Source organism: Callorhinchus milii, unplaced genomic scaffold (genome assembly GCF_018977255.1).
Source record: "Callorhinchus milii isolate IMCB2004 unplaced genomic scaffold, IMCB_Cmil_1.0 Scaffold8, whole genome shotgun sequence".
Taxonomy (NCBI): Eukaryota; Metazoa; Chordata; class Chondrichthyes; order Chimaeriformes; family Callorhinchidae; genus Callorhinchus; species Callorhinchus milii.
The window spans coordinates 9,018,426-9,031,761 of record NW_024704749.1 but is presented as its reverse complement, the minus strand read 5'-3'; the positions used below and the strand labels follow the sequence as shown (position 1 = coordinate 9,031,761).

General features: G+C 45.7%; 3 protein-coding genes across 3 annotated transcripts; all 3 read right to left on the bottom strand.

Moving 5' to 3' along the window:
• Window positions 1-308: 308 nt before the first annotated feature.
• Window positions 309-3,105, bottom strand: selenoe (selenoprotein e). The gene is made up of 4 exons (XM_042337784.1): window positions 2,826-3,105; window positions 2,009-2,085; window positions 1,291-1,369; window positions 309-490 (listed from the first exon to the last, which is right to left on the bottom strand). The coding sequence occupies exons 1-4, from the start codon at window positions 2,922-2,924 to the stop codon at window positions 347-349; spliced, it is 399 nt and encodes a 132-aa protein (XP_042193718.1). The 5' UTR covers window positions 2,925-3,105; the 3' UTR covers window positions 309-346.
• Window positions 3,106-3,793: 688 nt separating this feature from the next.
• Window positions 3,794-8,659, bottom strand: LOC103188028 (glutathione S-transferase theta-1). Its single transcript, XM_007907844.2, has 5 exons — window positions 8,450-8,659; window positions 7,646-7,733; window positions 6,351-6,501; window positions 5,618-5,794; window positions 3,794-4,957 (listed from the first exon to the last, which is right to left on the bottom strand). The coding sequence occupies exons 1-5, from the start codon at window positions 8,559-8,561 to the stop codon at window positions 4,757-4,759; spliced, it is 729 nt and encodes a 242-aa protein (XP_007906035.2). The 5' UTR covers window positions 8,562-8,659; the 3' UTR covers window positions 3,794-4,756.
• Window positions 8,660-9,809: 1,150 nt separating this feature from the next.
• On the bottom strand, window positions 9,810-11,872 carry LOC103188027 (chemokine-like receptor 1). The gene is made up of 2 exons (XM_007907843.2): window positions 11,824-11,872; window positions 9,810-10,889 (listed from the first exon to the last, which is right to left on the bottom strand). Exon 2 carries the CDS (start codon window positions 10,865-10,867, stop codon window positions 9,905-9,907), a length of 963 nt encoding a protein of 320 aa, XP_007906034.2. The 5' UTR covers window positions 10,868-10,889; window positions 11,824-11,872; the 3' UTR covers window positions 9,810-9,904.
• Window positions 11,873-13,336: the final 1,464 nt, after the last annotated feature.

Here is a 13,336-nt window from a genome sequence, read left to right as displayed (position 1 = left end):
ATCGACACTGAACGTTCCCTGGCTGGTCGGAATCATCTGCAAAGCATTTAAACCCGTTCTCAGCGGGAATGTGGCAGGGCCCCGAAAAGAACAGGCAAACAGGATCGTGTGTGTGTGTGTGTTTTGTGGGGGGGCGGGGGGGGTTTGGTGATGGTGTCCTTGGACTTACCAAGAGCCAAAGAAAACTAAGATCAGCGCACACAGATGTTAGCAGTAGTCAATTTATTACGAGAACCTCAGCTGCAGGAAGCAACTTCTCCGCCAATGCCAGGGAGTCACCGCCTTTCAGACACTAACATCATCCTCGCTTTCCTGCCAGCCATTCTCTGTCCGTAGGTGACCGTGGCTACAGCTCATCCCGAGCAGCTCGGAGTGGGAAATGCCGGAATTCTTCAGGAACCTCCTCGCCCTTGGCTGATTTCCTGTAGAATCCCAGCGACTCGAGCAGAGCAGACATCTCTTCCAACTTCATTCCCTGCACCAGCTCTTCCTGTGAGAGGAAGGTGGACTTGTTTCTTACACACACACACACACCACACAGCAAATCACTGCTTAATAATCATAATAATCATAATAATAATAATCCTCGCATTTGATACCGCGCCTTATCGGGTCTTCGAGACGTCTCAAAGCGCTCCGCGGGCTCTACCGTAAAGTGTAGCGACTGTGTATTTGTGGGCGAAATAAGGGACGGGGAAGGAGGTGCCTCTTAAACAACAGATGGGGGTGGATGAGTTCGACACACACACACGCGCGCATAGTCACATAAATACACACACACGCACACACACAGACAAAGACACACATAGACTCACCGACGCACACATTTACCGCGATTACCTATCCCCTCGCTGCCCCCTTTGGCTTTTGTCCTCCAGCTCAGGTCCTCGGCCAACAACAACACTGGGAAGCCTTTGAGATTTCCTCTCAACACAAAAGGCATTGTATAAATGTAAACTGTATTTAACCCCATACCCATTTACACACACACACACACGTGTATTTAAAAACATAGTTATACACACACACACACACACATTTACACTCATTTACGCACATATTTACACACACGCATTCGTATTTACACAAACATTGACACACACACATATTTACACACACATATTCGTACTTACACACACACACACACATATTTACACGTACACACACACACACACACACACACATGTACACACACACATTGCCAGTGGCCTGATTGCTTGCTGGAGCTGGTGGCTGAGCTGCTCAGGACGTGTGGTGGCAGTTGTGCTGTTGATGTGACTGGACACTGACCTTCACCACCTCCTGCTCCACATTGTAGAAAACAAACCGTGGCTCCTCGTCTTCCCGGGACTCATACTCCATGTTGTGGCTGAAGGTGAAGTTAAGCAAATAGATAGATAGCCCAGGGAGAGGGGTAACTGCTCACAGCCGAGGGGAAGGTTGGCTCTGAGCAGACAAGGACTTGATGTTAGTACAGTGTTTAGGGTTTGTGCTGATATTAATGTTGTGTTTAGGGTTTGGTACTGATATTAGGGCCATATTAGGGGTTGGGATAACATTTAGGTTATTTTTCGAGTTCAGATGTTATTAGTGCCTTTAGGATTTGGGAGTTAATTTTTGGGGTTGTGTTTGGTGTGAGGATCGGGGTTGGCTCTAAACAGCCCCCGCACACAGGGCCCAGTGTGCGCTCGAAAGTGGTCACATGTATTGGACATTTCGGGCGGTCCTCAGCTTCCTCACGGAGTTTAAGCGCACAGCAATCAACAACAACAACAACAACTTGCATTTATATAGCGTCCTTCACGTGGGGTTGGAGTCCCCAGATTGGGTTTCCTTACAGAGTGGCGTACACTGTGTCCCCTCACCCCCACACCTTCTGATCCCCACACCCCGTGCCCTCATTCTTTATGCCACCCCATATCGGGCACCAACCATACACTGTGTCACCCACCTCCGCCCCCCCCGTCACGGGCTGTGTGTCCCAGCTGCTCAGTCACAGGGAGGATACTATAGCGCCAGGCGTTCCATTAGGAATTGGTACAGCTCCGGCTGCTTCTTGATCGGTCATCCGACCAAACTTGGAGCCTGAAAAACAGCATGAGCGAGACCTTCAGAGCCTGAGACAGAGACTCCCATGGTTTATAGCCAAGGGGAGAAATCAGAGAGATGTGGAAAAGTCAGAAGAGTGGAGGCTGGAGCAACTGCCACACCCTGTTCAAACAACAACAACAACAACAAGGGAGGACGTCCCAAGGCGCTGTACAGTTGGGTCGGGACCCGAGCAGGGGGCAAATGGTCAGGGTGAGGGCAGGGAAGGGAGGGAGCGAGGAGGGGGTAGAGAGTCGAGAGGGGAGCTGAAGGCTCGGTCAAAGAGAAAGGTCTTGAGACCGGCCTTGAAGGAGGAAAGGGAGAAAGCGGCGAAGGCACTGGGGGATCGATTAAAACAAAGTATAAATAGCGCAGGAACCCAGAGGCGAGTCAATCTTATTTCAGTTACGCATAATAATAATTGTCGTTCTGCTGGACAAGCAGCAGTAATTTTTTTTTACATAGACAGACCTCGGTTTAACCCGGTTGAAAGAATTTTAAAGAATTCCAGAAGGCTGCTTCAACACAATCTGTCTTATACAAATCTGTGCTAATTTATGTTTGGCCCAAGTGCTCAGTAATCTCATCCCAGATCATCGTCTCTAACTGTACCTGTCTCACACTCACACTTGTGAGACAGATACAATCCACGGCTGTTTGTGAGACACTGTGGTGTGCAATCGGCTGCTGCGTTTCGCCCACAAATATCCGACCAATTCACTTCACAATATACTCACGATTAGTTTTCCGCGAGCTATCTGGGTTTGCTCCTCAGTCGCATTCTGTCCTGCGATCCCGCAGTGGATCAGCGCCAGGCACCACAGCACCAAAGCCATCTCTTCACCACCCCAACATACTCGCGAGCACGAGCGAGGGTTACCTTATAACCAGCCCCGACCAGACCACCGCTGCGGGGGGAGCCGGGTCAGACCAGGGCTCATCGGTATCAGGTGCTCACCTCAGTGTCTGCAGTAACCGAAGCGGGCAAAATACCTAGAATTAGGTCGTTTAGTGGATCAGGTGGGGCGGTTCAGGACACACTGCACCCCAGAGGCACCCAGAATGTGTCCACGGTACCTGGGGTTACCTGTAACCCGCATTGGGTTGTCCCCTTGTACAGGTGTCCTGCCACAATTCTCTCTCAGGGTCAGGTAAATGTTTAGTCATCGCAAAGGCAGGAACACGTCAGCAGTAGAAACCGGCCCGAACACTCTAGTTAACAAGCGAACTACAAACAGGCAACGGCAACTCTGGAGAATAACCGGACAAGGTCACCAGATGAGCATTTCACTTTAAAACTGTTCCAGTGCGGTGAAAGGAGTGAGTGTGGAACCTATCCCATAGGTTGGGGTAAAGGCATACCCAGAATAATGGAAGTTGAGGCACAGGTTGATCTAATCGAGGATATAGTGATGCAGAATAACATTGAAATAACAAGTGCGAGGAGTGAGTTACAGGCGGATTTAATTGAACGGTGTGGGAGAGGGTATATTTAGAATAATGATAATCGGTGCATTTGATAGGACATTTTATCACGCTGTTGAAACATCTCGAAGCACTCTCCCTGCCAAACTGCTGCGAAATCCAAGATAAACTATAGCCCAAGGTACTTAGGGAGATGAGACAAGACATTTTTGCAATTGAGAGAGTAAACGTAGATCAATAATTCAGGATCCGCCAAGACAATAAAACAAGAGATTCTAGATTTAGTGTTGTAGAGTTTAATTAAGGGCAGATAGCAAAACATTTTTCTTTGTTCAGAGGGTAACACAAGCACAATACAAACTGACATTTGTACGGCGTCTTTCAAATGAGGAGTACGTCCCAAGGCATTGGGCAATCAGAGCTTTGCCCCTGAACTGTGGGACCGAGGGGTGGGGGGCGGGGGGGGGTGTAGTGTGAATGGGTAAAAATAGCCAAAAGCCGTTAGTACGTTATTATTAGGCATTAGTACAAGCAGCATCAATCTGTTTAGTTTTATTTCTCACTCTCTCTCTATCAGGCTCGCTTTCGCCCCCAGTTTCTGTCTCTCTCTTTACTCCCTCTCTCTCTGTTAGTCTCGGCCCCTCTAATAATATTAATAAACCTTGCATTTAGCATAACACTTTATCACATCAGAAAGATGTCTATTTGTTGATGGGATTATTAGCCCTGTAAAAGTGATGCACCATTTCGACCAACAACCGTGCTCCTACTCACTGCTCGGTAAACAGAGGCAGGCGGAGGAAGGAAACTCGCCTAACATTTCGCCCTGTGCCCGGGAATCGAACCCAGGTCCTCATCTGGCTACGGGACCTCACGTGAAACCGGCTGTTCAGTTGGACGATCAAATGCAAGGATTATTCTCATGATCACGTTTTATATTGACAAAAATACCCATTTCCACCAGAGGGACCGATGCAGATGTACGTTTTATCCGGTCACATTACCACAGGTTGGCCACAGGATGGCAGGGAAGCTCCATGCAAAGAGTGAAATTATACTGTGCTTGAGGGAGGGAGGGAGCGAGCGAGTGTGAGAGAGACAGAGAAAGGGCGGGGGGGGGGGTGCATACAGGACAGAGGCAAAGAAATACCCAGCACACGTTGTATTGAAGGCACGGAGCATTTAAGAAGGTTTGTACAAACCGTTGCAGAAAAATAAAGTTTTGAATTCTAACGGCACCATCTTAATTGTATCTTTTCAGCAGGTTTTGTTTAATGGCTTCTGTTGCAGGGTTCTTCGGCATGGAGATAGCCATTTCTTTGACTTGCAGAAGGGGTGCATGAGCTTCGTTGAATAGTTCGACACCAATTTCGTTCTTCACGCGATCACGCCAAGCAGCGAGTCTTACTGAACCTTCGAACGGGTCAAATCCACTGAGAGCAGGCTGGGGAAAAGCGTATATAGTCTTAACAAAGCGCCACAGTGCAACCCTCCTACGAACAGCAAAAAATGCTTCCCAATTCACTTCAAACATCCAGCACGACAAGATGGGGGAAAGAGTCGGGGAGTGGGACTAATGGGATAACTCTTCCGAAGAGCCGGCATAGGCACAATGGGCCGAATGGCCTCCTTCTGTGCTGTGACGCTCTATGATTCTGTCTGTGACAATCTGGGATTAGTTTCCTATCGCTGATATAACATTTATCCTCACTATATAAAAGCCTAGCACTTTTTTTAAATTGCTGTGGTTCACAAACTTTACTCAAAAGTTTATTCAAAACATGGATAGCCTTCACTCACACATAATATACAGTCAATTCACTTTACAGTATATTCTGTGAAGCGCTTTGAGACGTCTCGAAGACGTGATACGGCGCTGTATCAAATGTAAGGATTATTATTATTATAATAGTCACATAATACAGACATTGATGTTTATGGATTACCTTTATCAACTGAACATCATGGAGTTCCAAATGCACCTTGATAGATTGGATAATCAAGTTTATACGCCTAATCTAACAGTAAAAGTTAAGCAGTGACTTTTACTAATAAATAAAGAGTTTTACTGTCTAAAATGGAACCAAGACATAGAGTGACTGACCTGCATGAGCTCCACGATTGCAACCAGGTCAGCGATGGTAAGAGCATCTCCGGCAATGTAGGGTTTATCCTGAAGGTAAATCTCTTCGAAGGTCTTCAGGCTTCCACGTAAGTCTTCCAGAGCCGCTTGCACTTTAACTTCAGGAATTGGTTCCCCTGTTAATGCCGGGAGCAATAACTGCAGAGAAAGAACACAGACAGCATGCACGGTGCTGCGCTGGGAGCAAATCAGAATGGCGCAACAAGACAACGACTGATGTCCAGATGCTAGATTTCCCTGTTAGCTTGGATTAGTCACACTGGGAAATGAATATATGAATGTGGGGAATCTAAGATGTCTTCTTTATCTTCTCCATCAATTGTTCTATTTGGCAAAAGATATCTGTGGCCTTTGAAACTGATATGTGCGCTCACAGGTCTTATATTCCCCCCCACCTCCCCAACACCACCACCATAGTATAGTGGTTAGAGCTTTCGCCTCGCAAGCGAGAGGACCCGAGTTTGATTCCCGAGTGGGGCGAAACCTTAGGCAGGTTTTCTTACTCCACATGCCTCCGTTTGCCCAGGAATAATTAGGAACCCGGTTGGTAGTCAACAGCCTTGCTCAGTTTTGTTGACTGCAAACTCTTCTCTACTTACCAATGTGCAACACCGGTTTGGGGGTTAGTTGTTACGATGTGCTCAACCTACATCTGAAGATAAGCTTTGCAAATATGAAGAGGAAATCGTCTAACCTTAAACATGAAGACTTTAGAACCGTGGGGGCGTACAGTGGAGTGCTGCCAAGCCAGGTACTCATCGACACGAGCACGTTTCTGGAGGTCATTCGGGTACCAGTGATCCGGGGTTTGGTATTTTCGAGCCAGATACTTCAGAATGGCCACACTGCAAGGGAACTACTTTAAATCGAAGTATAATTGATTTAAATATATATTATAAATTGATTTATAATAATAACTTGTTCCCAGCAGCAACACAAGACCAAATACCTTCCCCCCCCACCCCCCCCCCCCCCCCCATTATTGAATCAGACTCCCAACAGCAATTACGTGGCACTTTGCAAAGACTGAGAGAAAGCTCCCTGGGGACAGATAGGAAGTGTCCTCCAGTGAAGCGAGAGAGAGAGAGAGAGAGAGAGAGAGGGGGAAAGAGAGAGGAAGGGTGAAGTGCAGGGAATTAGGAAAATTCCTTCAGAGGGGAAGGACAAAGTAGATGAAGGAGGAAGAGATGAATCAGATAAAGTGCCCGGGTTCCGTGCGTGCTCCGTGAGTAACTGCGTAGCTTGATATGGGTAGCAGCTGAAGTTGGGGCTTGAAACCACAAACTTCCGACTCAGAGGCGAGAATGCCACCACTGTGCCAGGCTGACAGGATATTAAGATTCTGGTCTGACCACCATCAGTAACCAGATGGTTATGCAAACACTGTAACGCTGAAACTTCTCAATCGCTTCACAATCAGCAGATAAAATAAATTTCCAAACCCCGATCAGGTCGGGCTGTCTGATAGCAACAGGTGATGGAATTCCTCGACCGAGCTGCTGTTACACTGCAGCAACCTGATGCAATAATAATATCGTTAATAATAATCCTTGCATTTGATGCAGCGCTTTTCAAGTCTTCGTAGACGTCTCGAAGCGCTTCACAGAATATACTGTAAAGCGAACTGACTGTGTGATTGTGGGCGAAACGCGGCAGCCAATTGCGCACAGCAGAGTCCCCACAAACAGTCGTGGATAAAGTGACCAATTTTTTTTTTGAGGGATTATTATTAGGCGCGTGGAGTAAGGAAACTTGCCCAGGGTTTCGCCCGGTCGGGAATCGAACCCAGGTCTCTCGCTTGCAAAGCGAGTGCTCTAACCACTGAGCTACAGGACTCCACAACAATGTTTTCGGTACAGTTCACGTCAAAATCAAGCTGTTGAACCCTAACAGGTCTGCACTCTTGTTCTTTGTAAAGCAAGGAGGAGCTTCTCTTTCTTTTGGACTTATCGATGAACAAAGAGCGAGTCTAGTTTGCGTGTTGTTTACCTTTCGGACAAGGTGAAGTCGCCATCCTTTATTGCTGGCACTTGTCTCTTTGGATTAATCTTTGCATACTCCTCGCTGTGCTGTTGACCTATTGCCCAACGTGCAAAGCAGAACAAGCAAACAAACAGGTACAAAAGTCAAGGGTTGTGAAACGAAAGCACGATACGCAGACAGATACGCTATCACTCTGAAATGCAGGCGCGGATCACCACACTCGCTCACTCTTCGTAACCAGGCAAATCTCTGGAATTACCCAAGCAGAGTGCATCCCTCTCGAGAGGCAGGGAGGGGGAGAGAGAGAGAGGGAGGGGGAGAGAGAGAGCGAAGGGAGAGGGGGAGAGTGCATTCCATTCCAGAGACAGGAAATTCCACGACAAGGATAGCTTATCTGGTTTGGATATGCAACATGGTTGTGCCGACCGACAGAGTAGTCATCATAATAATAACAATAATCCTGGCATTTGATACAGCGCCTTATCACGTCGTCGGGACGTCTCCAAGCGCCTCACAAGGATGCGCCGCAAAGTGTAGTGACTGTGCGTTCCTTTGTTTGCTTGTGTTTGCCTTCTCTTGCGATGGGTTGCGCACAATGTGGCCCGTGATTACATGTGAAAACAAAACCCATTCGGCTTTACAAACTCAGGAAGGAAACGCTCCATTTGGCCAACAAAAAAAAACACACACACACACACACACACACACATTGACTGACTTAATTCCTGTTCAGAAAGCCACACGATCTCTTTAAGTAGTAAAAGGTGGGTGGGGGGGGGGTGAGACATGCAATGCAGAAGGCTTCCTCACCTGTGAACAGGGAGACGTGTTTGAACTCGAAAGGGATCTTGTTCTTTTTGGCGAAGAGAAACACAGAGCGACAGGGCTGCGAGTTCAGATCCAGATACATTTCCAGCCCCATTTCAGCCCTTCTCTCCAGCACTGAGCTCAGAACCCCCTCCCGGGACCCCACCGAGATCCCGCCTCCGTGTCGTCACTCACCCACTTGGCCCTGCCCCCTGCTCCCCCAACCCCGTCTCCTCCACCAGCCCAAGCACCACCCACCCCCACCCCCACCCCCCTCCACCCCCCATCCACTTGGTTTAATAGATTAAAACAGATGATAATTTGGTCTTACCGATCACGCCTATCGTTCGAAAATGTTCTGGGGTTTTTTGTGAAGGATTAACTAATCCTTAATTAATTAAATTAATTAATCACGCTAATTGTCCCATACCGGTCTACCCTCTGGCAAATTCGCTGTGAACCCACCCCCCCCCGCCCACCCCATACAAGTTAATTGCTTCGACTGCAAACCGAAGCGGTGAGAAGACTGTTGCATACCACTCAACTTCAAAGTTCCAATTGTGGTTATACTTTTTCTCACTTAGAATGATCTCGATGTTCAAAGGTTACCAGGTATTTGCTCCCAACTCTTTCAAGTTCAGACGAGCTATGTTTTATAGCAGCAGGCACCTTAGCAGTTCCACAGCAAGGCAATCAAACTTTATAACAGAGCAGTTCATCAACAAAGCAAGAAGACCGACACGGTGATGTTCTGTGCATGTGTGAACGCAGATCGCAACGACATGAGGTTCATCAGCATTTGCAAAAACAAAGTTTTAGAAACATTCCTCCGGATATCGAGGCAGATCTTTGACGTTCGTATTGGTTACCACGAACATAAACTTCAAAAGGTAGTCTACAGATTGTATAGCTTCGTTATAAAGTGATTACCAGCTGCCATATTCTATTGAAAATGCCACTTTACCTTTGTAGAGAATGAAGACAGACATGAATCAAAAGTACATTTCAACATATTTAATTTCCTAAACATGTTTACGTCAGCATTGAATTAAAATGACAATATACTCAACTGCATTTTTTGTTCTCACCATACGAATAACGTACATACTTCGTGACAAGAAAAAAATGAGTTATAGCATCTTATCACACCTTCGAGGCATCTCAAAAGCGCCTCACAGAATATACCGTAAAGTGAAGTGATTATATATTTTGTGGGCGAAACGCGGCAGCTAATCGCACGCAGCAGTGTCCCACACACAGCCATGGATTGAGTGACCCATTTTTTTTTATATTGCGATTATTACCCCTAGAAAAGCAATCCGCCAGTCAACTAACAACCGGCTTCCTAATTACTACTCGGCAAACAGGCGTGTGGAGTAAATAATTTGTTCATCTAAACTCAAATCAGTTTGTAAAAAGCAGATACAAAAGTTTGGCTAATTTCATTCAAAACCTTTTTCAGATCCCTTGACCCCCCCTGGACTCAGACCTGGAACTACTGTGGCTCATTTCATCGTGTATTGCCCTCAGTGCTGCTTGGATTCTTTTCTTGAATTGAAGCACAAATCCATTACCAGCGAAAAGGTAGAGAATCGGATTGATGCAGCTATAAACATATGCAAAGCTGGTAGCCAGCGGCAGCCAGGTTTTAATGTCAACGTCTGATAACATGTGGATTATACTCAAAATATGAAATGGTATCCAACAAAATAGAAAAGCTAAGATGATCATAGTGATTATTTTGCACTGTTTGGTTGACACCCTTCTCCACCTACGTTTGATCTTTAAGGTGATGACAGTGTAGCAAATGGCAATTGTAATAAAAGGAAGAGCGAAACCCAACGTAAATCTTGCCAGTATTAAGCTACGGAGGTTAAGCAGATCCTGTTTGTAAAGGCAATACGTCGTCCCCATTATCAGGTCCTCTTCTGTGTCACGGATAAGGTAGAAAGGAACGCTTACTACAGCAGCCAGTACCCACACAACTAATGACACGATAATTGCCGAATTTACACTTCGATTATTCTGACACCAAACTGGAAATACAACAGAAAGGCATCTATCAATGCTGGTTACGGTCAGTATGAACACACTTGTGAACATGTTCAGATGGACGCCGAAACTAATGAATTTGCACATAAAACTTCCAAACGGCCAATGGAACTTTTCTACTTGATACACAATGGAAAAAGGCAAGAGGGCGGTGAACATGAAGTCAGCCACTGACAGATTCAAAAGCCATATCATGGTGATTGTCTTTCTTACTTCCTGCGTTGCGATCCAGATGACCAGAGCGTTTCCAGAGATTCCGACCAAAAAGGTCACAGAGTAAATCACGAGCGGCAGGACAGCAATCGAATCATCGTCCATCTCCAACAGATAGTCTGAATAATTTTCGTAGGAGGCTGGAGTAGTTAACATTCTCGGAACCTATATAGAGTACCTTCATGAAAAAAAACAATGTTAATAAGCAAATTGTACAGATGAAGGGCGGGGGTGGGGGGGTGGGGGGAGTCTGATTGAGCTGAAGACCTTCCTATTCGATCGTGCCTACGCTCTCCTCCTCCTTTGTTCCGAAGTTATTAAGGAACAACTCTTTGCTCCAGTTCAGGAACTCAGTGAGAGTTACACAAGTGATAGTGGCAACCAGAGAACGACTTACAGAAAGAGTTGAAAGACTATGGAACAGAAAGCCCCAGAAAGCCGTTGATCTGAATCACGTAAAAAAGGCTGTACTTAATATTGAGAAAACAGAGAAAAGATGGACGAATAGAATATCTGGGTTTTAGAAACTCGATACCCCGAATGGCCTTGTTCTGTTCTTGTTGTTTTACATTTAAGTCATTAGCCAAGAGAGAGATCTCGGACTCCTTTAAAGTAATTATGTCCAAATCATATCAGTGAATTTTGACTCAGATCTCAACAACTTCAAGGTGGCTGGTATGTCATGAGCGCACACTTGCGCGCACACACACACACGCACACACACACACGCAGGTCCGCACACTAACGCACACACACGCCGCTCTCATACACACACACACACACGTGACCGCACCCTCACACACACACACGCACACACACACGCACACACACAGTGCCCTCATGCACACACACACACAACCACACCCTCGCGCGCACACACACACACACACACACAGGGCCCTCATACAAACACGCACACATACACACACAGGACACACACACAACCACAGGACAGCACTCTCACCCACACACATTCAGACAGTTCAGTTACTGTCGCCTTCTCCACCACCAACACCAAATCAATCAAAGCGAAGAAAAATGTCAGCAACACAGAAATGAGAGCAAGAAAGTAAAACCATGCACCCAGATTAGTGTCCTGGGTACAGAGTTACCTGGTGAAGTTGTCCGCAAGTCAACTCGAAATGGTCACCACTGGCCACTAGACAAGCAGGAATAAGAGTATACGAATGCACTGTAAAAAAAAATTTTTTTAGAATAATAACAATATTAATCCTCGCACTTGATTCAGTGCCTTTTCACGTCTTCGAGACATTTGAAAGCGCATCCGAGAACATATTGACTGCATATTTTTTGTGGGCGAAACGTGGCAGTTAATTGCGCACAGCAGCGTCCCACAAACAGTCGCAGTTTGAGTGACCAAACTTCTTAGAAATAGAGACAGATTTAAAAAATATATAAAACACATATTATTAGGATATAATACAAAATTACATTTATATACCCTACACACCCACACAACATACACGCACACAAACATACATAAAAATAGTCCTGTCTCCGTTTAGATTCTTGTCATTAATAGATAGTTAAAGTTCAAGAGAGATAGTGGAAGCGCAGAATGGAACTTATTGGGAAACGAGTTCTGGCTTCTTCCAAATCCCCCCCCAAATGCAGAATTCCCATCATTTTGGGGCAAAAAAAACGCAATAAACGCTTCTCGTCGCATTCTTCATCGCCAGAAACTCAGAACTTGTTTTTTTTCAGTGAAATAAACCTTCTTTTACTCAACAACGCACCCCCCCCCCCCCCCCAAAAAGGCATCGAGAGAGAAAGAAAGAAAAAAAGAGGAGCAGCAACAAGCATTTACACTCACGTGGAGTTTCGATCCCTTGTGTTTTGCGAGGAAGTTTCAAAGCCCTTTAGAAAGTTTAATGAGTGGGAGTCAGTCGGGATGTTGAGTTAGAAAGCAAATAAGCAGAGAGAGAGTGTGTGTGAAACAAAGTGAGAAACATCTCACCAAGCACATGTCAAAACCACCAAGTAACCGTTGCTTAGCTTATGTGTGTGGGATAATACTACCTTCTCTTAGTCTCACTCTGCTGTTCACAAGCTACGTGCGATATTGAAGGTATTTTGCCTGGAATTACAGCCCCAGAATAATTTGCAAACAGTAGAGGTTAGTCAACGACTTGTTGTACATCACGTAAAAAAGAGTGGCTAATGTACAAACAAGTCACAGAATCGTGCGGGGTGATTTTATCTTTGCTTTTTTTTATATACATGCAGTTGAATTAAAGTGTTTTCTTTCTTTTTTTGGCAAATCAATTCTCAATGGTTACCTGCGAAGGGACCATCCCACTCGCTCTCAAACTCCAACCATATTTAAGAAACGAGTTTTTTTTTTTGGAAATAAAGAAAGGAAACCTTATTTTTTTTTGGAGGTGTCACTGTGTTTTAAACACTCCTGCTGCTTTTTCTGCTGTTTTTCGATTAGGTGGGAATCATGCAAGAGATGAGATTTGGTTTGGGTGGTTAGTGTGAATCATGTTAATAGTTAAACAACCACTTGTCCGTGGAGGTGACCATTACGTACGAAAATCAGAGATTGCTCATCAAAAATAGCAAAACCTCCACAATTAGTCATAGAAATACTACGGCTGATCT